Consider the following 23580-nt stretch of genomic DNA (forward strand, 5'->3'; position numbering starts at 1 on the left):
TGTGTTGTGCTTCTGTGCAGTTTGTACTTTCAGTGCAACCTGATCAGTCTTGCATTGTTTGAAATGCACTCTGCAGGGTCTCCGAAATAGGCTACCATTTGCATATGCAAATGAGATTACGAGGAAGTCCAGCCACCCCAAAGCTCTGCTCCGATGAGAGATGGGATTGAAGGGCTGTGGTTTGCAGGGATGGCAGTGGTGAGGGCCTGATGCAGCCAGGGCACAGACGTGGGGTGCTGCGTGCAGTGCTGCGTGACATCTGTGTGCCTCACTGCCAGCGCCCTGGGTTTCTGTGTGACGTAGCCTTTAGAAATTGCTGATGGAATGGAATAAAGCAATGCAAGCAGGTTTGTTTTCAAATACAAATAACCCCAAGAACAAACCAATGACAACGCCCCGTGCTCACGTTGCGCCCGGTGTTTGCATTGCTGTGTCAGTGCTGCCTGCTCCCTGCAATGAGGATTCTGAGTATTCCTTCCCAGCAGCTGTGGGCACTGCTCCAGCACTGGGCTATTTGGTGCACTGAGCTGAATAAACGCGGGACAACCAGCCCATGGCCAGGACTGGGGCTGGGTAGGCTCTTAAGTCCTTCCCACCCCATATCTTTTTGGGTCTGTGGCTCAGTGATCTCTAAGATGCCTTCCAAGCCATCCTATGGCTCTGAGATCTTCAAGGGCACTTCCAAACCAACCTTTCTATTGCTCTATGAGCTATAAGGTCCCTTCCAACCCAAGCACTCTATGTCTCTATGATCTTTAAGGACCCTCCAACCCAAGCCATTCTATGACTCTGTGATCTTCAAGTGCATTTCCAACCGAAGCACTCTATGTCTCTGTGATCTTTAAGGACCCTTCCAACCCAACCAAAGCCATCCTTTGGCTTTATGGTGCTCAAGGATGCTTCCAACCCGACCATTCGCTGGCTCTCTTATCTTTAAAGACCCTTCCAACCCAACCATTCTGTTGCTCTATGATCTATAAGGTCCCTTCCAACCCAAGCACTCTGTGTCACTGCAATCTTTGAGGACCCTTCCACCCCAACCCAAGCTATTCGGTGACTCTGTGATCTTCAAGAGCACTTCCAATTCAACCATTCTATGGCTCTGCGATCTTTCAGGACCCTTCCAACCCAACCCAAGCTATCCTCTGGCTTTATGATCTTCAAGGTACCTTCCAACCAACCACTCTATGATTTATACAATCCCTCCCAACCCAGCCATTCTGTGGCTCAATGATTCCTGCCGTTCTGGTGTCGGTGCCCCTATTTTGGTCCTGGATGAGTACATGCTGTCTGTGGTGCCCAATACAGGGAGTGCTGTGCATGTACGTGCTGTGATGCTGTTCTTCTATATGATCCAGGTGCTGAGCCAGGAGTTGGCCCCAACAATCTTTGTGAGACCCTTGCAACCTGGGATATCCTTTGGGACACCCCCTGTGGAGCAGGCATTGGGCTCAGTGAGCCTCGTGGGCCACTTGCAACTCTCTGCTCTGTGGTTCCATGTTATGAGATGTGTACTTGGTGGGTTTGGGGGTCTTTTCCAACTGGAATGGATCTGTGATTCTGTTTCCTATGGGCAGCAGGTGCCCCACACCCCGTGCTGCAGGCACTGTGCCTGACAGGTCCACGCTGTGCTGCTGTGTGCTGTCACTGGACTGGGGATGGCTGGCACTGTTTTTAGGCTCTGGGTAAACACTGGTATTGCAGCCCTGTAATTTTGGGGAGGGGAACCCATTGGAGCCGGCCTGTGTGTCCCCTGGGAAGCAACTGAAATTTGGCATTGGGTAAAAATAGAGCAGGTCCCTCCCCAAAGTGCTTTCAGTGGCTGTCTCTATGCTCTCTGCTTGGTGCCTGCATGCAATAGGCCAGGATTGCAGCTTGCTCAGAGCAAACTTCAGTCTTCATGAGTGGTGCAGCCCTGGCACTGCTGCCCAGAGCTTTGGGTGCCCCATCCTGGAGGTGCCCGAGGCTACGGATGGGCAGCCTAAGCTGGAGGGAGGACCCAGCCCACAGCAGGAGGGCTTTGGGGTCCCCTCCAATTCTGTGGTCCTCTGCTAGGATTCCATGACAAAAGAGTCACTTTGTTTGCAGAAACTTTGAGTTCAGGGACCGACACCAGCCGTGAGAACGTGGCCCCACAGGCAGCATCCTAAACCTCTTTCTCAGGAAAGGAAACCTAAAGAAACCTCGTTAGGTTTCTCAGGAAAAACCGCCGTTAATTGCAGGAGCGTCTGATAACATTTCAGACTGGGGGTTTTATAAAGCATGCATTGCTGTAAATGTGGAAGTGTGGAATTAGGCTGCCCAGACTCTTGTTATGACCCAGTACCAGTAAAGATCTGCGTGCACAGGAACTGTGCATGCGTGCACAGTTGACAGCTGTTTCCACTGACATCCCCAAAAGGTTCTCTTTGCTCAGTCTAAATCAGATAGCAGATAGTGTTACAGCCAGGTAACACAGCTGTGTCCCCTCCCAACATCAGCATGCTGCTTAACAGCCCTTCATTGCCTGTTTTGACTCACACTGCTCCTGTGTTACAGCTTAATGGCCATGGCTTCCGCCACTGAGGTGTGGCCCGATAGAGCTGACCGTTGTGCAATGGAGAGGGTGGAGAGGAACCTGATGGGCTTCACCTAGGGCAAGAGCAGAGTGCTGAGCCTGGGAAGGAACGGCAGCATGCATTGGTGCAGGTAGGGGCTGAGCTGCTGGGAAGGAGCTCTGTAGAGGAGGACCTGGGGGGTCCTGGAGGACAGCAATTGACCGCTGGGTGACCAGCAGTTAACCAACAGTTAACCAGTGGTTGACCGTGAGCCAGCTAAAATCAAATCCTCAGTTAACCCAGCTGCTGTGGCACGGAACGGAGACCTGACCCAGGCAGAGCAGCCCAGCCAGCGTGGAGCACAGCCTGAGCTGGCAGCCAGCACAGCACCATGAGCATGAGCTGAGTGCTCAGCTGCTGCCTGAAGCAGGGCTTGGGATGTGGCTGCTCACATCAGGATGTGCTGGGGGCTGAGCTGCTGCAAAGGAGCTGTGCAGGGAAAGACCTGGGGATCCTGGTGGGCAGCAGGCTGACCATGAGCCAGCAGTGTGCCCTGGTGGCACAGAGGGCCAATGGGACCCTTGGCTGCACTGCACAGAGCGTGGCCAGCAGGGCAGGGAGGTGCTCCTGCCTTCTGCTCTGCACTGGGGGCACAGCTGCAGCACTGTGCCCAGTGTGGGGCTCCCCAGTTCCAGGCAGACTGGGAACTGCTGATAGAGCCCAGCTGAGGGTGCAGAGGTGGTGGGAGCCTGGAGCAGCTCCTGATGGGGACAGGCTGAGAGTCCCAGGGCTGTGCACATGGAGGAGAGAAGGATGAGGGGGTCTGAGCAGTGCTGGTGGGTATCTGACGGGTTGGAGGTGAGGAGGAAGGGGCTGGGCTGTGTTTGGTGGTGCCCAGCACCAGGACAAGGGGCGACAGGCCCAGACTGGAGGCCAGGGAGTTGTGTGTGAATGTGAGGAAGAGCTGTGTGCTGTGAGGGTGGCAGAGCTCTGGCACAGCTGCCCAGAGAGGTGGGGGAGTCTCCTGTGCAGAGATCCAAACCTGCTGGGATGCTCTGTGTGCTGCTGCTGCAGAGAACTGCTGCAAGGGTTGCAGTGGGGGAGCTGCACAGGTCTCTTCCAGCCCCCACAGCTCTAGGATTGTTTGATTCTGTAACCATAGCACAATAGCAGCACTGGTCATCGCATGGCAGCTGTGACAGCCAGGAGGAAATGAGGTGAAAACAGGTGGTTCTGGTACTGCTAGGGCACAGCATTGCTTCCTCTTTCTGACCTCTGTGCCCCGCAGTGCCGAGCAGAGAACTCAGAGCACTGACCCATCCTGTCTGCTCCATGTGCCCAAGTGATTCCCCCGTGGATGGGTGCAGTCCCACTGGAGCTCCATGCTCTATGATTGAGCTCTGGCTGTGTCCCGTGGCCCTGGGGAGCTGGAACTGCTGCTCTGCATGTGCTGCATGGCCTTGGGTGAGGAAGAACTGCTACAGACACACACTTTTAGGACAAATTTCTTCTCCAAAAGAGTGGTCAGGTGCTGTAATAGGCTGCCGTGTTGGTTGAGTCCTCATTCCTGGAGGTTTCTGAGAACCATTTAGATGTTGTGCTACAGAACATGGTTTTGTGGGGAAATACTGGTGGTAGGTGGGTGGTCTTGGAGGTCTTTTCTAACCTTGGTGATTCTACGATGCTGTGATTCATCACAGAGTTACGGAGTGGTTGGACTGGAAGGGACCCCCCAGCTCCCCTCTGCTGGGAGCTGTGTGCCCAGGGCCCCATCCACAGCCTTGGGCATCTCCAGGGATGGCCCTCCCAGCTCTGGGCAGCAGTGCATCTCCTCAGGGCAAAGGATTTTCCCCACATCTCACCTCATTCTCCCCTGTGTCAGTGTAAAGCCATTCCCCCTCACACCATCACTGTCAATCTCACTGCCTCCACCCCAGCAGCCTCTCTGAGCCCTGGCCTGGCCCGTGCCTGCGGTAGCAGCACCATTTTCCTTCAGGACACCTCCAAAGACCCTCTGCAGGTTCCTCTGGGGGTCCCGCTGTTCCCTGGGGGGGTCCTGGTGTTCCCCTGAGCAGTTTGTGGGGACGGAGCCATGCGTGAGTTGGGGCTCTTTGCACAGGACTTCCCCTTCCCATGGCTGCAGAGTGTTTCCAGCAATGGTTGTGGAGCAGCAGCAGGCAGCTGGGAAGCGCTTATCTCTGTGGTTGCCAGTAACCCCACGGGCCCCAAGCTGCACTTCCCTGGGACGGGATCTTGGAAACAGACGGATGATTTATTTTTTAATTACTTCCTCTTCTGCTTTAAATGTTTCTAAAGACAAATACGACTCCTCTTGGCACGCGCTCAAGGAACAGCGAGGGCAAATCTTTGCAACAGAGCTGAGCTCGGCTTGTGTTGGCAGCAGGAGCTAAGGAACCTCATGGACACTCCTGGATCTTAACTGGGACAGCCTAAGAGCAGCTTTGAGGCAGTAATGACAGCGTGGAGACAGTCAGTGTGACCAAGAGAAGGGCTGGTGTGAAAAGAGGATGAGCGCTCTGGGAAGCAGAACGGTGCTGTCTGGCTCCATGTGGGCTTTAATTTTAGCTCTGCTATAAAGGTGCCATTGCTGAGCAGCTCGCAGGATGTGTGGTGTGGGAAGGATGTGCTGAGCTCAGGCTTAGCACTGATGGAGCCTCACCGTGTGCCAGCCCCGGGCTTCTGTTTTGTGTGCCATGAACCAAAGCATAAGCGTCTGGTCTGCACTTGGATGCGTTCCTCGATGGCAAAGGGCTTTCCCAGCACTGAGGAGCTCACTGGGAGCAATTGGGCCACCTGTCCCATTCTTGACTGTTTGTCCTTCTGATTGTTATCATCCTGTGTTTATAAAGAGTCCAAGTCCTCAGACATTACTATGGCAATCTTTAAACATTGAGCTCATTCATTTTTTCCATCTGTTTTGTTTTGGAGGGGGAATATACCCGGGATAGGAATTGTTACTCTAGGGCACAACTTTGGTTCATTCTAAAACATTTTGCCTTAAACAGAGGCACTCCAGCTGCACAGCCCCAGCTCTCAGCCCGTCCTCGCTGGGAGCATTTCCATGCCTGGGCCCCTCTGTGTGTCTCTCCTGTGGACGCACTCCAGCAGGTCGGTGTCTGTCCTGTGCTGAGCACTCCCCATGTGGACGCAGTGCTCCAGGTGAGATGTCCCAGCACAGAGCAGAGGAGCCCCTCCCTCACGCTGCTGGTTCTGGATGCACGCAGGCTCTGGTTGTCTCTCAGTGCTGTGAGGGCACGGTGCTGCCCTCAGCTGTCCCCCCATACAGTGCCTTTCTGGCAGGGCTGTACTCCATCCTTCCATCGCCCAGCTCATGGTGAGGGGTTGCTATGAGCCAGGGTTTGGCTGAGCCCTGCGCCTACAGACGAGGCAGCAGCTCAGGGCAACACAGATCCAGTTGATGCCCACAACAGCAGCAAGCAGTTGGCTCATGGAGCACCGTGCCGGGGATGTGGGGCGCGGGCGGGCTTCCCTCCGTGGGGCAGGGCACAGCGGGCAGCTCCAGCACGGCACACAGCCCTTTTGTGCTCCCCCATAGAAAAGCCATTCTTCGTGTTTGTGTCATAAATATGTAAGGAGGGAACAGTGGTGCCATTGTCTCGGAGCAGACACTCGCCGTGTTGTCCCAGCGCTGCCGTGCCCTGCGGCGAGGTGGCTTTGACAGGGCCGGCTGCGCGCTGCCCACGGGGCTGTGGTTGTGATGGGGGGCACGGAGCTCAGCCCAGGGACATCCGCTGTGCTGGGACATCTCGTGCCAAGTGGGAGGGAACAGCACTCCGGCTGCTTTGTGGTGTTTGTGGCAAAGCTGAGGATGTGCAGGGTTGGATATCTCTGAATGTGCAGTCGGGCTCTGGCACGGGCTGCCCGGGGTCCGGTGTCCCCAGCCTTGGTGGTGTTCAAGAACGGTGGGGATGTGGCATTTGAGGACATGGTTAGTGGGCATGGTAGGGATGGGTTGGGGTTGGGCTGGAGATCTGAGAGGTCTTTTCCAACCTGAATGATTCTAAGATTCCATCTTGTTGCTGCTCCTTAAGTGGCCCCGACAGTGGGGTGAGTGGGTGCTGAGGAAGGAGCAGGGCTGGCGCAGGATTTGGAAGTCAGAAAGTGGATCCTTGAGCTCACTGTCCCACCTGAGCCCACCTCAGGCATGTGCCTGAGCTGAGCTGTGCATTTCCACTCTCTGCCCCATTCTCTTTTTGCACAGCTTTAGAAATCCCCCCAGGCTATTCCCTGCTCTCCTGGAAGCAGATGTCCTTGGGCGCAGCACCCTGACTGCCTGGTGTGCTGACCTGGCTGAGCCACAGTGCCCAGCAGTCATCCCATCCCATCCCATCCCATCCCATCCTATCCCATCCCCGTCCCATCCTATGCCGTCCCTATCCCCATCCCCATCCCCATCCCCACCCCATCCCCATCCCCATCCCCATCCCCATCCCCATCCCCATCCCCATCCCCATCCCCATCCCCATCCCCATCCCCACCCCCATCCCCATCCCCATTCCCACCCCATCCCCATTCCCACCCCATCCCCATCCCCATCCCCATCCCCATCCCCATCCCCATCCCCACCCCCATCCCCACCCCATCCCCATCCCCATCCCCATCCCCATCCCCATCCCCATCCCCATCCCCATCCCCATCCCCACCCCATCCCCACCCCATCCCCATCCCCATCCCTATCCCTATCCCCACCCCATCCCCACCCCATCCCCATCCCCATCCCCATCCCCATCCCCATCCCCATCCCCATCCCCATCCCATCCCCATCCCATCCCCATCCCCACCCCATCCCCATCCCCATCCCCATCCCCATCCCCATCCCCATCCCCATCCCCATCCCCATCCCCATCCCCATCCCCACCCCATCCCCATCCCATCCCCTTGGTGTGTGACAGATTTTGAGGGAAACTTGGGGACTGAATGCAAAAGCCTTCACACGAAGATCATGTGACAGGGACAGACCTCAAAGGTGCTTCCTGCTGAAAGACAGAAATGAGAAGGACGGGGCGGGGGGGAGGTTGTCTGTCCACAGATCTGCTCCTTTGTGTTGATGCATGACAGCAAAGCAGGGGAAATGAGAGCCAGTGCTGGCTTGGTGTGTGATGGCTGAAGGTGAAAGCAAAGCAGCAGCTGCAGGTGGAGGCCACGCAGTGATGAAGGCGTTGTGGGAGCACTCAGGTTGTGGATCTGTGTCTACACCATGGATTGGGTCCTGCTAGGTGAGAAGCTAGACGTGAGCCATGGGATTCCATAGTTCTGTGATCTTGAAGGACCTTTCCAGCTCAACCATTCTGTGGTTCTATGGCTCTGTGATAGGAACTGTGCTGCTAGGGTGACTGGCCACCTGCACCGTGCACAGGGATGGGTTGAGCCTTGTGCTTTTGCAGCCTTGTTCTTCTCTCCTATGTGTGCCCCATCAGCAGGAGCTGGGAGCCCCATGCTGAGCCTGTCTTGTGGTGGGCTTGTGTGTGTAGGTAGGGTCAGTTCAGAGTTGTGCTGTTCTCTGCAGCCCTGCCTCATCCTCTGCTCTTTGCATCATTCCTAACTTCATCACAGCAGCTCAGCACTGTGGGCTTTTAATCTCAGACACCTTGTGCACTCTGGTACTGGCTGGCATTAAACACAGTCTGCTCTGAGGAACACCCAGTGCCAGTGGGCAGTGCCAGGTTGAGATGTCCTGGCATTTGGCAGCAGCCTCAGTTGATGCAATCACTTGCACTGCTTGCAGGGCGGTTGCCCAAGTGCTGCTTACATGGCCCCACGAGGATCCAGGATCACCAGGAGCAGCACAGAGGGCTTGGAGGTGGTGTTGGGTTTGAGCAGATCTGTGCAGAAGCCCCACGTCCCCTTCCAGATCATCCCAGGCCTTTGTGTCACGGGGGTTAATGCTGGTGTGCAGGAAACCACCTACATAACCATGCTCAGTGCTGTTGTGGACTGAAGTACCCCATGGTGCTTTCAGACAGCTGAACTTACTGACATGTCAGCTCTGAGGTGTGGGGAGCTCCTTGAATCCTATAATCACCAGTCGTAGAGCCACGCGATGGTTGGGTTGGAGGGGTCCTTAGAATCACAGAACTGTAGAGTGGTTGGGATGGAAAGGTCCTTAAGGATTGCAGAAGCACAGAATGGTTGGGTTGGAATGGTCCTTGAAGATGGCAGAAGCATAGAATGGTTGGGTTGGAAGGGTCCTTGAAGATGGCAGAAACATAGAATGGTTGGGTCGGAATGGTCCTTGAAGATCACAGATCTATTGAATGGTTGGGTTGGAAGAGTCGTTAAAGTTCACAGGAATGGTTGTGTTGAAAGGGACTTTGAAGGTCATAAGAGCCCTAGGATGTCTTGGGTTGGAAAAGTCCTGAAAGATCACAGAGCCATGGGATGGTTGGGTTGGAAGGGTCTTCAAAGGTCATACAGCCACAGGGTGGTTGTGTTGGAAGGGTCCTTAAAGATCACAGCAAAACAGAATGGCAACAGAGCTGCAGCTCCTTGCCTCCTGCTCTTACCTGCCCAGCACCTCTGTCTCCTCTGTGTTGGTGTAAAGCCATTCTGTGTCCCATTGCTCTCTGCCCATGTACAAAACCACTCTCCTGATGTGTGTCAGCCCCTTCAGGCACTGAGGGCTGCACTGAGGTCTCCCCAGTGCTGTCACTTCCCACTGTCCCCACTGTCCCCACTGTCCCCACTGTCCCCAACACGCCAGCGCTGCCTGCCTGGGGTTAAGGTCACTGCGTGTGGTGCGTCAGCCGAATGTTTAACTTTTTGCTTATTTAGAGTTTCCTGTATTGTGATAAGATCTCGTAAACTTTCCTGATATAGCCCGACTTTAACCCTGGCTGTCCAGACTGCCCCGGCAGCAGCGTCCAGGTGTCACCATCCAGCGCTGCTGGCCTCACCAAGGGGCAGGAAGGAAGGAGCAAAGCGTGGCAGCTGCGCCAGCACCGGGCACACATACATGCCATGGAAAGCACAGAGGTTTCTAAGTAAGGAGGCTGAGCTGCTGGCTAGGAGCTCTGCAGAGAAAGCCCTGGGTCTACTGGTGGCCCTGGAGACCAATGGGACCCTTGGCTGCACTGCACAGAGCGTGGCCAGCAGGGCAGGGAGGTGCTCCTGCCTTCTGCTCTGCACTGGGGGGCACAGCTGCAGCACTGTGCCCACTGTGGGGCTCCCCAGTTGCAGGCAGACTGGGAAGAGAGAGAGCCCAGCTGAGGGTGCAGAGATAGTGGGAGCCTGGAGCAGCTCCTGATGGGGACAGGCTGAGAGTCCCAGTGCTGTGCACATGGAGGAGAGAAGGCTGAGGGGGTCTGAGCAGTGCTGGTGGGTATCTGAAGGTTTGGAGGTGAGGAGGAAGGGGCTGGGCTGTGTTTGGTGGTGCCCAGCACCAGGACAAGGGGCAGCAGGCCCAGACTGGAGGCCAGGGAGTTGTGTGTGTGTGAGGAAGAGCTCTGTGCTCTTCCACGGATAAGAGGGGATGGCCTCACGTTGTGGTGGGTCAGGTTGGAGACTGGGTACAATTTCTTTTCCAAAGTGCAGTCAGCACTGGCACAGGCTGCCCAGGAAAGTGGGGGTGTCCTCATCTTTAGGGGTGTTCAAGAACTGCAAAGATGTGGCACTTAATGGGCACGGTGGGGATGGACAGGGGTTGGACTTGTTGCTCTTGGAGGTCTTTTCCATCCTGAATGATTCTATGGTTCTGTGACCAACAGCAAGCACCTGTCCCCACTGCACAGAGCTAGCTGCAGTGCATGGCAGCAGCAGCGTTGCACTGTGTCCCCAGTGTTGGCACACCTTCTCTGGGCTCCCTGCATGGCCACTGAAGCTGGCTTTGGGCGCAGGGTTCAGCTGACGTGATTCTCAGCACCGTTTTCCTCCTAATTTGGCACTGACCTTTCCGTTTTGGTCCTTTTGGACTAAAAGTGGCATCCCTCCCAACGCTGTGTCCTGCTAAATTCAGCTGTGGCCACGCAGTGGTGAGTGGGGGCGGTGGTGCTGGCGATGGGTGCCAAAAATATCTCTCCTGTAGCACCCCCACCACCACCCACCAGGCTCCTCCTGCAGAGGAGATGTCCATACCCCCAGGACAGGGCTGAGGCCGGGCCTTGCAGCAATGCAAATCCCTTAGCACGGCCATCCCCTCTGCAGGGTTAGTGCAGAAGCTGTGCAGGAGCAGAGCCCCCGTGGTTCTCATTGCCATCATCTGACTCCGTGCTGCAGCAGTGTGACCTTAAACAGTGCTGGCTTCATCCTCCACATCACCATCTCTGTGCTCAGAGGAATCATGGACAGGGAATGAGCTGAAGCTGCTCACTTTGCTGGGGTTTGGCCCAGCCAGGGGAAGTCGTGGGCAGTGCCCTTTGGCAGCGGTGTGGGTTTCAGGATGTGAAGCCATGGGGCAGCCACGAGCCCTAGGGGAGCTCAAAAAAACACCGAGCAGCTTGGTTCCATTGTTCAGGGAAATGTCCAGAGCTAAGTTGGAGATAAGGAGCAGAAGGAAGGAAACACTCACGTTACACTTGGCCAGAGCACCGCTGCACTTCTGCTTTGCTGGATGGGACACCTGCTGACAGCGAGCTGTGCCAGGGCGAGTGCAGGGGGCCGGGGTCAGTCCTGCTGTGGCCAGGCACGCAGCTTCAGCCCCTAATGCCCTTCTTGTTCCCACAGGGAGCGGGGACGGCCAGGGACAGATCCTGCAGCGCTTCCCCGAGAAGGACTGGGAGGACAACCCCTTTCCTCAAGGCATCGAGTTGGTGAGTCTGCCCCTCTGGGACCCCCTGGTGCCCATCACAGCCCCCTCTGTAAACCCCCTGCGTTGCTGCAGCTCCCCTATGGGAGCTCGCCCTGCTGCAGGCCTGGATGTGCTTTGCTAACATCTGTGTGCCAAGGGGGGTCCTTGACATCCTTTCCCCACCCTCCAGCCGTGTTCTCCTGCTGCTGCACGGCCCTTTGAGGCTGTACCCACTGCTGGGCCGTACACAGAAAGTGGCACACCCAGCTCAATTTGGCACTGCGTGGATTCTTTGCAAACCAGCTTTTAACTAATCAAGGCTAAGAGGATTGTTCTCCGTTTCTAAGTTTGAACAGAAGTTCTTGGAAAACCTTTCCCTGCTGCATCTCTCCCTGCTCTGAAGGACAGCAGCATGGACTCCAACCTGGCGAGGCTCTGCACTCCTCTTCCCCTTTGCAGATCTTCTTCGTTTCTGGCTGAAGCACGGCACAGAACACGAATACAAGTGGGGTTTCGGAGGGCTCTGTGCTGCCTTATGACCCTGATAATCCTGGGGCCCATCTGATTCGTGGTTCCCCTCATTCTGCTCCTCCTGCTTCCAGGGGTGCCCATTCCCACAGCAAAGCCTGTGCTGCAGCACTGAGAAGTGGTGCCACTGAGAGCCCCCCATGCTTGGAGGGGTGTGGAAATGCTATCCATAGCCCTTTCTGCTGCCCTTAGTGCCACAGAGGCACTTGCTGCTCCAATGGGGACATGGCAGGATGTGCTGAGAGTGATCTCCAAGCAGGTTTAGTGATGGCCAGGACAGTTGCAGAAATGTAGAATGATACAAAGGTTGGGTTGGAAGCAGCTCCCCAGGCCCCCTGCCGTGGGATGGGTGCCCTCCCCAAATTAAATCTGCCCAGGGCCCCATTTATGGCCTCGAGCACCTCCAGGAATGGGGCACCCACAGCTCTGGGCAGCAGTGTGAGGGCTGCATCACTCAGTTATGGGTTCCTGGTGCAGAAGTGGGGTGGTGCCCCCAGTCCCCATCCAGGTCTGCCCCTACTATTTTGCTGCACAGAAGGCTCGGCCTTGGCAGTGTGTTTCTTTAAAGCACAGAACCCCAGAACCATGGGGGCTGGAAAGGACCTGTGCAGCTCCCCCACTGCAACCCCCCAGCAGTTCCCTGCACAGAGAACGTCCCAGCAGGTTTGGATCTCTGCACAGATCCCCCACCTCTCTGGGCAGCTGTGCCAGGGCTCTGCCACCCTCACAGCACACAGCTCTTCCTCACACTCACACACGACTCCCTGGGCTCCAGTCTGGGCCCGCTGCCCCTTGTCCTGGTGCTGGGCACCACCAAACACAGCCCGGCCCCCTCCTCCTGACCCCTTGTGCTGTGGGTCTTTGGCAGCCTGACTTCTGTCCTTGGCCATTTACAGCCTTTCATGGCATCCTTCAGAGCTGGCCACCAACTCCATCATCCCGTGTGTGCTGGTGTTGGAGAACCTCCGTGCTGTCTGTGACCATGTGAGGCTGATAGGGCACCCCATGCACGCCTTTCCTCTTGGAATCATAGAACTGTGGAATCATCCAGATTGGAAAAGCCCTCCAAGATCATCCAGTCCAACCACTGATCCATCCCACCATGCCCATCTGTCCCCAAGTGCCACATCCCCATGTTCCTTGTAAACCCCAAGATACGTGGACTCCCCATTGCTCTGGGCAACCTGTGCCAGTGCTGACTGCTCTTTTGGAGAAGAAATGCTACTTAATATCTAACCTGACCCTTCCCTGGCACATCTTGAGGCCATCACCTCTCCTCAAGCTCACCTGGAAACGGCTGGGCACTGCTGGCATTTGCAAGAGACAGCTTCCATCCAGCGAGCTCCTGCTAGGAGCAAGCAGCTCATTGAGCAGAGAACATCAGAGCTGGACGTGTCTCTCAGTCCCTGTCCTCATCCCCTGCCTCATCCAGGTGTCGTGTGGCTGCTGCATTGCATCACAGCCAGCAGTGAGCGTGCTGCGCCGTCGGAGCAGATGTGGTGAACCCTTCTTCTGTCTCACACTCACCGCAGTTCCATCACAGTTCTGGACTTTGCTATTTACTTTGTCTGAGGCAAAAAAATAGGCATGGCTTTTCTGCTTCGTGCTTCCTTGTTGTCTGTAGGGCACTCGGGAATCGTTCCAAGGAAGAGGAAAGTTGTGCTTTTTTTTCCCAAGGGTCGAAAATCATCCAGCCAAAAAATCCGTGGAATCTAAACAGCGGCATTCTCGTCCTTCTGGGAGCTGCTGGGTGGCTCTGAGGCGTTCCTGAGTTGTCAGAAGCCCTTCAGCTTTTGGGCTGAAACTAAGGCAATTTGGGAAAATGGGGCCGACCTCACTGTGAGGGGCTTGTGTGGTGCCTTACGGTGTGGTCACATCAGCACTGAATGGCTCATGCAAGGAGAGCAGTTTCTGGTGTTGTAGCTTCTGTGCCTGCTTGCTGACAGCATTTCCAGACAGAAATCTTTGTGGTTTTTCAGTGGAAGCTCCTCCACAGACACAGGACGTGAGCACTTCTTGCTCTGAGAGCATTGCTCCTGCCCACTTGGTGAGGTCTCCAAACAGGGTGCGTGGTTTTTTGGGTGTCAGCGTAGCTTTGAGCTGGGAGCTTTGAGCTGCACCAGCGAGGTGTGTGTGGCAGCAGCGAGGGTTGCTGCTGATGCTGAAGGTTGTAGGGCTGTTGTAGGGCTGTGCCTGCTGGTTCTTCCTGCTCTGGTGTGCTGGTGCAATTCCTCCTCCGCAGCCTGTAGCCTTTGTCCATGCATCACCCTGCAGGAGGATTGTGCAGGTCTGCCTTGCATACATGGAATCACAGGATGGTTTAAGTAAGAAGGACCTTCATAGAATCACAGAATAATTTGGGTTGGAAGGGACCATAGGATAACAGAATGGTTTGGGTTGGAAGGGATACTTCCTAGAATCGTAGAATGATTTGGGTTGGAAGGAATGGTTGGAAGGTTCATGGAATCATAAAATGATTTCAGTTAGAAGGGACCATAGGTTTACAGAATGGTTTGGGTTGGAAGGGACCTTCATGGAATCATAAAATGATTCCAGTTAGAAGGGACCATAGGATTACAGAATGGTTTGGGTTGGAAGGGACCTTCATGGAATCATAAAATGATTTCAGTTAGAAGGGACCATAGGATTACAGGAAGGTTTGGGTTGGAAGGAACCTTCATGGAATCATAAAATGATTTCAGTTAGAAGGGACCATAGGATTACAGGAAGGTTTGGGTTGGAAGAAACCTTCATGGAATCATAAAATGATTTCAGTTAGAAGGGACCATAGGTTTACAGGAAGGTTTGGGTTGGAAGGGACCTTCATGGAATCATAAAATGATTTCAGTTAGAAGGGACCATAGGATTACAGAATGGTTTGGGTTGGAAGGAACCTTCATGGAATCATAAAATGATTTCAGTTAGAAGGGACCATAGGTTTACAGGAAGGTTTGGGTTGGAAGGGACCTTCATGGAATCATAGAATGTTCTGAATTGGAAGGGAAACGATGGAATGATTTGAGTTGGAAGGGACCTTGATGGAATCATAGAATGATTTGCGTTGGAAAGGATCTTCATAGGATCACAGAACGTGTGTTGAGTTGAAAGGGACCTTTATAGGATCACAGGATGGGTTGAGTTGGAAGGGACCTTCATGGAGTCACAAAATGGTTTGGGTTCTGTAGTGTTGGTTCTGGGAATGCTGCTCTTGTCTTCCACAGAGTTGTGCCCATCTTCCAGGGAGAGCACTGAACCATCACTTATCTTTCCTGAAGGCTTGGAGCCGTGTCAGGAGAGGACCAGGTGGGGGTTAAGGAAAGGTTCTGCACCAGAAGCTGGTGGGCATGGAACAGGTTCCCCTGTGGGCAGTGGGCATGGCCCCAAGATGACAGAGCTCAGGGAGCATTTGAACAGTGCTCTGAGACATTGGGGTTGGGTGGAGCGAGGAGTTGGACTCAGTGGGTCCCTTCCAACTTCAGGGATTCTGTGGTGGTTTGGCATAAGGATCTGGATAGGTGGGATCGAAGTTATGTGGAAGTCAGTGAGGCCAAATGAGAGATGTGACACTTGGGCCACAACAACCCCATGCAGAACTACAGGTTTGTGGCAGTGGGGCTGCCCTGTTACGTTGGAGTGGAGCTGGATGTATGTCCTGGAGCACATGGAGTGTGATGAGGGGGAATGGAGAGCAGACAAAGGTTGCAGAACTACAGTAGCTTAGAAACTGCTTCACTCACTGAGGACTGAGGGCTGGAGCTGACGTTGGGGTCATCCTGTCCCCGCTGCCCTGTTTTCAACCTCCCTTCTGTCACCCTGAGCTCCGAAACCGCTGAGTTTTTCTGCTCTTTCCATGGAGTCCTGAGAACATCAGGGAATTTTCCAGCGCTCACCAACCCAATGCAGATGCTGAGAAGGGGAAGGGCAGGAAAATCCCTTGAGATTTGGAAACCACGTGAGGAGTTCTGGGGCTGGAATTACTCGGGAAGTCCCCAGGAAGCAGTGAAGCACTGCGGGGCTGCGTTGGCAATGCGAGGAGTGCCACCTCCCGGAGCATCGTGCCCTGCTTTGGGCTGGATTAACTCTACTCCCTGAGGTTAATGTGGGGCTGTGTTTGGATTTAAGAGAAATAAAGTTGCTAACATACCGATGCTTTAGCCTCAGCCCCACTCTTCCTGCAGCAAAGGAGGGGCATGGGGCGACGTGCAGCCCCATCCACACTGCTGACCCCCATCCCCTGCCCTGTCTCGCAGTTCTGCCAGCCCAGCGGTTGGCAGCTCTTCACAGAGAGGAACCCCCCCACCTTCTTCGTGGCCGTGCTGACCGACATCAACTCAGAGAGGCACTACTGCGCCTGCTTCACCTTCTGGGAGGCTGTGGAGAGCGCGCAGGTACAGCGGGTGTGGGGCTGGGGAAGGGGTGGGGGCTTCTCTGGGTGCCCCCTTGGTGGAAGAACCTGGGATGAAGGATTGGGAAGGGTGTCTGTGCCTGAGCTTGGCCTGATATCTGTGTCACCACAGCCTCAAAGCCACCCCAGGAATGGAGAAGAGGAGGAAGAGGAATCGGCTTCTCCTGTCCAACCGGCACAGCTCTTTGCTCCCAAGAGCCTGGTGCTGGTGTCAAGGCTGGACCACGCCGAGGTGTTCAGGGTAAGTGCTTGGGGCAAGGAGAGGCAGTGAGCAGCCCCAGCATGGAGCTGGTAGTGCTGGGAGCAGCTGGAGGCTCAGCACGGGGCCGACTCCGCACCCAGCGTTGCAGAACAGCACGGCCACCCAATTCTGTGAATGCAACACCCGTGAAGAACAGCCCGTTCCTTTGGGGACCTTTATCACTGCCACCTTTGTTTTCTCCCAACTCGCTGTGTTATGTGGCTGTGACTGGTCTGGGAGGGCATGCGCTGCTTGCAGGTGGCACCAGCTGCCTTGCCCTGTGCTTGTGGTGCAAGGGATCCAAAGAAGGAGTCCATCTGGGGCATACAGAAGACTTGCTGCCATCTTGGGTGCTGGGTGAGCACCTCATGTGGAGGAGGAGAGCTCCGTCACACTTCTCCCTGTTTCCCTCCCACTGTGGGGTATTGCTTGGAGCTCTTGCTCTCAGCCTGCCCCAGCGTGGGGTGCTCCATCAGGGTGTTTAGCCACCACTGGTATTGAGAAGGACTGTCAGGGAATAATGTCACCCATTCTTCAGCCTAGAGCTGTTACAAATGTCAGGCTTCACAGGATGCTCCAATCTTCAGCCTAAAGCTGCAAACTTCAGGCTTTCTAGAAGACCAAAGGCACATCCTATGGGGACGGCTGCTCCCACCCCAGCTCAGGCACAGGGCAGCTGGAGAGGGGTGCCAAGGACCACTTCCAGGTTGGGGTTAGAGATCAGAGAATTACAGAACCATTCAGGTTGGAGAGGAGCTCTGAGATCACCAAGTCCAACCCCAACTCACCCCCAATGTGCCCAATATCCCCATGTGCCACATCCCCACGTTCCTTGAATACCCCTAGGGATGGGGACTCCTCCACTGCCCTGGGCAGTCTGTACCAGTCCTTGACTGGTCTCTGGGGAAGAAATGTTCCCAATACCCAACCTGACCTCCAGGGATGGAGGCTGCTTGGCCTCTGGGCAGCCTGTGCCAGTGCTCTGGCACTGAACCATTACACAGTGCTGTGTGTAGGTAGAATCGCAGAATCATGGAATGTTTTGGTTTGGAAGGGACCTTTGTAGACACATGGAATCATGGAATGGGTTGAGTTGGAGAGGACCTTTGTAGAGTCACAGAATGGTTGGGGCTGGAAGGGCCCTCTGAAAGCCACCAGGTCGGTGTCTCTGCTGTGCTGAGCATTCCCCATCTGGACGCAGTGCTCCTTCCATCCCCCAGCTTGTACTGACGGTGGGGGTTACTGGGAGGTGTCTGACCATGAGTTGGGCCCATGTTGGCTGACAGGGGGTCACAAAGCAGCAAGTGAGATCAGTGAGACCGACAAAGGAACATGTGAGCAGCAGAGATCTTGGATCATGAGTCCATTTTCCTTGTTGTGAGCAGTTCATTGTACGGCATCGCCACGTCTGGTTGGGGTTTGCCTCCACAAAGCTGAGATTCTCTGACATGCACAACTTGTTTGGGGTTGGAGGGCAAAGCCAGGTGAGCCAGGCTGCTGTGGGGGAAAACAGCTCGTGCTTGGGGATGATTTTGGCTGAAATTGGGTCATCTGGTTTATTGCAGGAGAAAGACATTTCCTGCAGAGGTTTGTTCTCTGCATGGCAGTGGTTCCCAGCCCGTATTACTTCACCAGCGTGGGGCACTTGGGGTCAGTGGGCACATGGGAGGTGGGCTGGGATCAAGCTGGGTGTTCTCAGGGGTCTTTTCAAATCTTCAAATGGTTGTGTGATTCTGTGATTTCTTGCTGATGCGGGGAGATGGTTTGAAGAGAAAAAGGGTTCCTTGAAGACAGATTGCTCAAATTCTTGATTGATTGGGGTGGTTCCAGCAGCCAATCCATGGCCCAAAGGACGTGCTGCTGGACACTGCCCTGTGATGCATCCTGTGCTGGTGCCAACGCTCGCTCCCAGTGCAGAAGAATCAGTGTCCAACCCTCAGGGAGAAATGGCTCCTTCCTTCATGCCCTATGTTTGAGGCTTTGAGTGGGACCTGATGCAGACCTGCAGGGACCAGGAACCTCCCTCTGCTCATGGTGACCTGGTGGGGATGGCAGGGAGGGTCAGTGTTGCTGGCTGGAAGCATAGTGTGTGCTGTATACCCCACCCCTGCTGGGAAGGGCTCAGGGGGAGAAGTTGGAGGGGAGACCTGAAGCACTGCAGCCAAGAACCATGGGCTGAGCTCCTTCTTGGGGACAGGCACTGGGCAGGGTGGTGCTGCTGGGGACCAGGAGGTGGCTGCCTCCTGCAGCGACGCTCAGCCACGCTGTGCTTCCCTCTGCAGAACAGCCTGGGCTTGATCTACACCATCTACGTGGACGGGTTGAACGTGTCCCTGGAGAATGTCATTGGGAACCTGCTGACATGCACCATCCCCATCACTGGTGGAGCCCAGGTGGGTGCCCCCAGCCTCCCTGCACTGCCTCGTTCCCAGCCCCATGGCATGGGGCAGAGCCATGCTGCGTGGCTGCGTTCTGCTCCTGCCTGTCTGACCCTCCTGCAGGCAGCAGCTCGCTGCACCGGGTGCTGGGGGATTGCTGCATGCCCTGCTGCTGGCAGGGCCTGGCTTGTGCAGGCAGCACCTTTCCAAGTGCTGTAGAGCAGAACAGTGCAGCTCCATCACCTGGAGCAGCTCAGCCTCTGGGGCAGCTGAGAGCACCTCGCCGTGGGTCAGCAGCTTTGTTCCTTCCCCCTCCACCCCCCCAGGAGCTGCGTAGATCAATTCATGCTGTGCAAATCCCTGCTGTGGTCTGTGGTCTCCCTGCACCAGAGAGTTTCCCACTGCTCTTCTTGGGCCCGTCTGAGCGCACAGAACATTGCTCTGAGTCAACAGGCACAGGCTGTGCATGTCTGTGGTCCCAAGGTTTGAGAACAGACTTAATAGGAAGGGCATTTGGGGCATAGGTAAATGGATGAAACATTGGCTGTGTCTTCAGAGCACTTGGAACCAGTGGCATGTGTTCCACTGTTCAAGTAGTTCTGAAACAGAGGAGCAGAACTGAGTGAGCTCCCATCCTGAAGACACTGATGCTTTTTCACACCCCTCTGTCCAAACTTCCCAAGCTTTCTGAGCATTAAACATTAAAGCAGCACAGTAGATGAGTTCCCACTTAGATGTCATACCTGACTCCTGGAAAAGAAGGCACAAAATGAGGTTTGGTAGCTTCTGGTTCTGCTGTGGAAGGTGCTCCCATTCCAGGAGGGCAGCAGGTGGGTGAGTGATGGAGATGGGAGAGGTGGGCAGCTCCCAGGCAGACCTTCTCACAGAAGATGTTTGAAGACAGCAGCACAGCCCCTCTGGAGTTGTTCTGCCACACTAACACTTGGAAAGCAGCTGCAGAGGTGGCACGTGTCCCTGCACTCAGCCAAAGGCAGCACTGCAGCTCTGTGCCTGCAGGCAGAGGCTCTCCCCACCGCCGAGCCCTGTGACCCCAAGGGGGTTTTTGCTCCCTGTCCCCATGCAGGCTGTTGGTTTGGGTGTTTTGTGCCGGGCACAGGCTATGCTCTCAGGCTGACCTCGTGCCCCTGGAGCAGTGCTGGCCCTGGGGCTGGCTGCCAGTCACACCTGGTGCTCTGGAGAAGCAGGCAAGCCACAGCTGAGCCCATGGCCGTGCCTGGCTGGGTGCGGGCACCCAACAACATCCCACCCCATCTGGTTCCTCCCAGCTGGAGCCCACACACAGCAGGAGGAAGGCAGTGAGCTGTGCTTTGGCCACTGCCATTTGTCACCTCCCCGTTCTGGCAGGATCCATCTGTGCCACGGGGACACACAGCACGCTGCGGGGAGGACGGTGTGTTGGTGGCGCTCCCCTCCCTGTGCTTTCCCTCTGCCCCTGCTGTGTCCAAATGCTCTTTCTCAGTGTGGTGGTGGCTGCTTTGCTTTGTCTGTGTGCACCTCTCCTCCTCTGAGAGCTCTGCTCCCCGCTTTGTGCCTCTGTCCCCCCTCATCCAGCTGTGTTTGTGCCTTTCTAACCGACTGTGCTATCTTTGTCTGTCTCTATCTCAGCCTGACGCGGACGACGAAGCAGCGGTACGCACACCTTTTCTTTCTGGGGTCTGTGTCCTCGTTAGCCCCTTCTCTTCTTCCTGTGGAAGGGTTGTGCAAGCAGCTCTGGTGCTGCCACATCCACGGGGCTGGTTCCTGCCCCATGGCATTGCTTCCCCATGGTTAGGAGGCTCGGCTTGCTGCTCGGGTGCAGCTCAGGGTGCTGGCTCAGCCCGGCCAGAAGCCTTTATTGGGAGCAGCCCCCTGAGCCCACAGGGCTGAGCGGGGAGATGGGGCACATGGCCAAACCTACTGCAGAGCAGCACGGCCCTGGAGAAGTGCTCATTGATGTGACGCTGCCCTCGTGCCTCTGGAGAGAGGCTGAGGACCTGCAGGCATCCCAGTGCTGTGGTTTGGAGAAAAACTGCCCAGGAGAAGAAGAGATGAGGCTGTGCCCGCTGTGCTCCAGCCCTGTCCTGGGGGGCACGGAGCTGCTTCTTGGGCACTGTGGTCCTGGGTCCTCGTGCTGGCCCCTTGCTGAATGCCACCCCATCACCTCCTGCATTTTCTTGCAGCGGACGATCTCGCTGGGTGCAGGGGACAGGCAGGTGATCCAGACACCCATCAATGACTCGCTTCCCGTCAGCAGCTGCAGTGTGGCTCTGCTCTTCCGGCAGCTCGGTGAGACTTTTCCCCACACCTCCTTGCCAGTGGGTCCAGTGCCAAAAGCAGCCCAGGGCTCAGCTCCAATTGCACAGCATTGGAGAGAGCTACCCTGGCTCTGCCCTCCTGCACGGGGCAGCAGTGTGCAAGCAGTGTTGCAGGGGCAGAGAATCACTGAATCATAGCACGGCCTGGGATGGAAGGGACCTTGTAGATCACAGAGCCATAGAGTAGCTGGGTTGAAAAGGTCCTTACAGATCACGGGGTCATCATTGGATTGGAAGGGACCTTATAGATCACTGAGCCATTAAATGGTTGGGTTGGAAGGGACCTCTCAGCTCTACCCCTGCCCTGGGCTGGGTCCCCCTCCTCCAAGCTCAGGCTGCTCAGGGTCCCATCCACAGCCCTGGGCACCTCCAGCGATGGGGCACCCACAGCTCTGGGCAGCAGCACCAGGGCTGCATCGCCTCTGGGTGAAACATTTCCCACATATCTGACCCCATTTCCCCTCTTCCTGTTTAAAGCCATTCCCCCGTGTCCCATCGCTGTCTCTGTGCAGAGCTGCCCTCCTCCTGCATATCAGCTCCTTCAGGCCTCCAAGTACCTTTCCAAGGGATGGGCACCACGGGTGTCCCCCTGGAGGGTGTCAGCTCCTCTGCTGTGCAGGATGTGGAGATGAGGAACAGCTTGTGAGGATCTGTCCTGGAGCACAGGAGGGGAACCCTCTTTCTGAGCACTGCTCTCTCCCTTCTCCCCAGGCATCACCAATGTGCTGTATCTCTTCTGTGCAGCGCTCACTGAGCACAAGATCCTGTTTCTCTCCAGCAGCTACCAGCGGCTCACCGATGCCTGCCGGGCTCTCCTTGCACTTATGTTCCCCCTTAAGTACAGGTGAGAGAAGAGCTTCAAGCCTCAGACTGAGCTGGGGCACTACCTGGGCTACCTAACACCCCTTTCTCCATAATTACCTGGGCAGTAATTACTTGTGCTGTACACATTGCTGGTGCAGGGTGGGCTGTAAAGGATGTGCGTGGCTCTCAGAGCTCCTTCCCTGGAGCCTTTTCTGTGTGCCAGTGCATCATTGAGCCATGGAGTGGCTGGGTTGGAAGGGACCTTATAGATCATAGAGCTACTGGATGGTTGGGCTGGAAGGATCCTTAAAGATCACAGAACCGTGGAATGATAGAGTGGTTGGGTTGGAAGAGTGTTGGTGAGCAGGAGAGCGCTGAGGGCGTGCTGTTGGGCTGTGCTCCCCCAGGAAGGCAGGGAGCAGATGCTAGGTCCTGGCAGGGCTCAGCTGGCTGCAGCAATGCTCATCTCTTGTTGCAGTTTCACGTACGTACCCATCCTGCCCGCACAGCTCCTGGAGGTACTGAGCACGCCGACACCCTTCATTATCGGGGTCCACTCCATCTTCCAGTCGGAGACACAGGAGCTGGTGAGACCCCATGAGCTGGCAGCAAGGGAAGCAGTGGGACCACAGAACTCAGAGCCATGGGGGTGTGCAGCTCCCCCAGTGCAGTGCCCCCATGCAGCTCGCCCCAGCAGCTCTACGCGGTGTCCAGGCAGGTTTGGATCTCTGCACAGGAGACTCCCCCAAACTCTCTGGGCAGCTGTGCCAGAGCTCTGCCACCCTCACAGCACACAGCTCTTCCTCACACTCACACACAACTCCCTGGCCTCCAGTCTGTGCCCGCTGCCCCTTGTCCTGGTGCTGGGCACCACCAAACACAGCCCAGCCCCTTCCTCCTCACCTCCAACCCTTCAGATACCCACCAGCACTGCTCAGACCCCCTCATCCTTCTCTCCTCCATGTGCACAGCACTGGGACTCTCAGCCTGTCCCCATCAGGAGCTGCTCCAGGCTCCAACCACCTCTACACCCTCAGCTGGGCTCTATCAGCACTTCCCAGTCTGCCTGGAACTGGGGAGCCCCACACTGGGCACAGTGCTGCAGCTGTGCCCCTCAGTGCAGAGCAGAAGGCAGGAACACCTCCCTGCCCTGCTGGCCACGCTCTGTGCTGTGCAGCCAAGGGTCCCATTGGCCCTCTGGGCCACCAGGGCACACTGCTGCCTCATGGTCAGCCTGCTGTCCACCAGGATCCCCAGGTCTTTCCCTCAGCCCCCAGCACGTCCTGATGTGAGCAGCCACATCCCAAGCCCTGCTTCAGGCAGCAGCTGAGCACTCAGCTCATGCTCATGGTGCTGTGCTGGCTGCCAGCTCAGGCTGTGCTCCACGCTGGCTGGGGCTGCTCTGCCTGGGTCAGGTCTCCGTTCCGTGCCACAGCAGCTGGGTTAACTGAGGATTTGATTTTGAAGCTCAGCTGGCAGCGCTGGTCCAAGAAGCTGTGCTGGCACTTCAGCCTGACAGACTTCAGTGTAGAAACTGAATGAAATGAAAGCGTAATGAGCCTGATCTCAAATGAAACAAGCTTTTGTGCAACCTTCTGAGCAAACTGA

General features: G+C 55.9%; 1 protein-coding gene and 1 long non-coding RNA gene across 12 annotated transcripts in view; both read left to right on the forward strand.

Annotated features, from left to right (window-relative positions):
- The window catches only part of SBF1 (SET binding factor 1), a 148474-nt gene that overhangs the window by 13692 nt on the left and 111202 nt on the right, over nt 1-23580 (forward strand). For all 10 annotated transcript variants that reach the window (XM_052681073.1, XM_052681076.1, XM_052681077.1 and 7 more), the window contains exons 2-8: nt 11238-11323; nt 16080-16217; nt 16347-16475; nt 18758-18868; nt 21034-21139; nt 21880-22012; nt 22451-22559. In XM_052681073.1, the coding sequence (XP_052537033.1) occupies nt 11238-11323; nt 16080-16217; nt 16347-16475; nt 18758-18868; nt 21034-21139; nt 21880-22012; nt 22451-22559 (812 nt within the window). The remainder of the gene's footprint in view (nt 1-11237; nt 11324-16079; nt 16218-16346; nt 16476-18757; nt 18869-21033; nt 21140-21879; nt 22013-22450; nt 22560-23580) is intronic.
- On the forward strand, nt 11333-16073 carry LOC128079670 (uncharacterized). Of its 2 annotated transcripts, none has more exons than XR_008206280.1 (3): nt 11333-14413; nt 14633-14766; nt 14831-16073. It is a non-coding gene; the product is annotated as an uncharacterized LOC128079670 (long non-coding RNA). The 2 variants fall into 2 exon arrangements; XR_008206279.1 differs by having other exon boundaries at nt 14633-14705; nt 14779-16073.

The sequence above is a fragment of the Tympanuchus pallidicinctus genome, unplaced genomic scaffold (assembly GCF_026119805.1).
Source record: "Tympanuchus pallidicinctus isolate F22 unplaced genomic scaffold, pur_lepc_1.0 scaffold19, whole genome shotgun sequence".
Taxonomy (NCBI): Eukaryota; Metazoa; Chordata; class Aves; order Galliformes; family Phasianidae; genus Tympanuchus; species Tympanuchus pallidicinctus.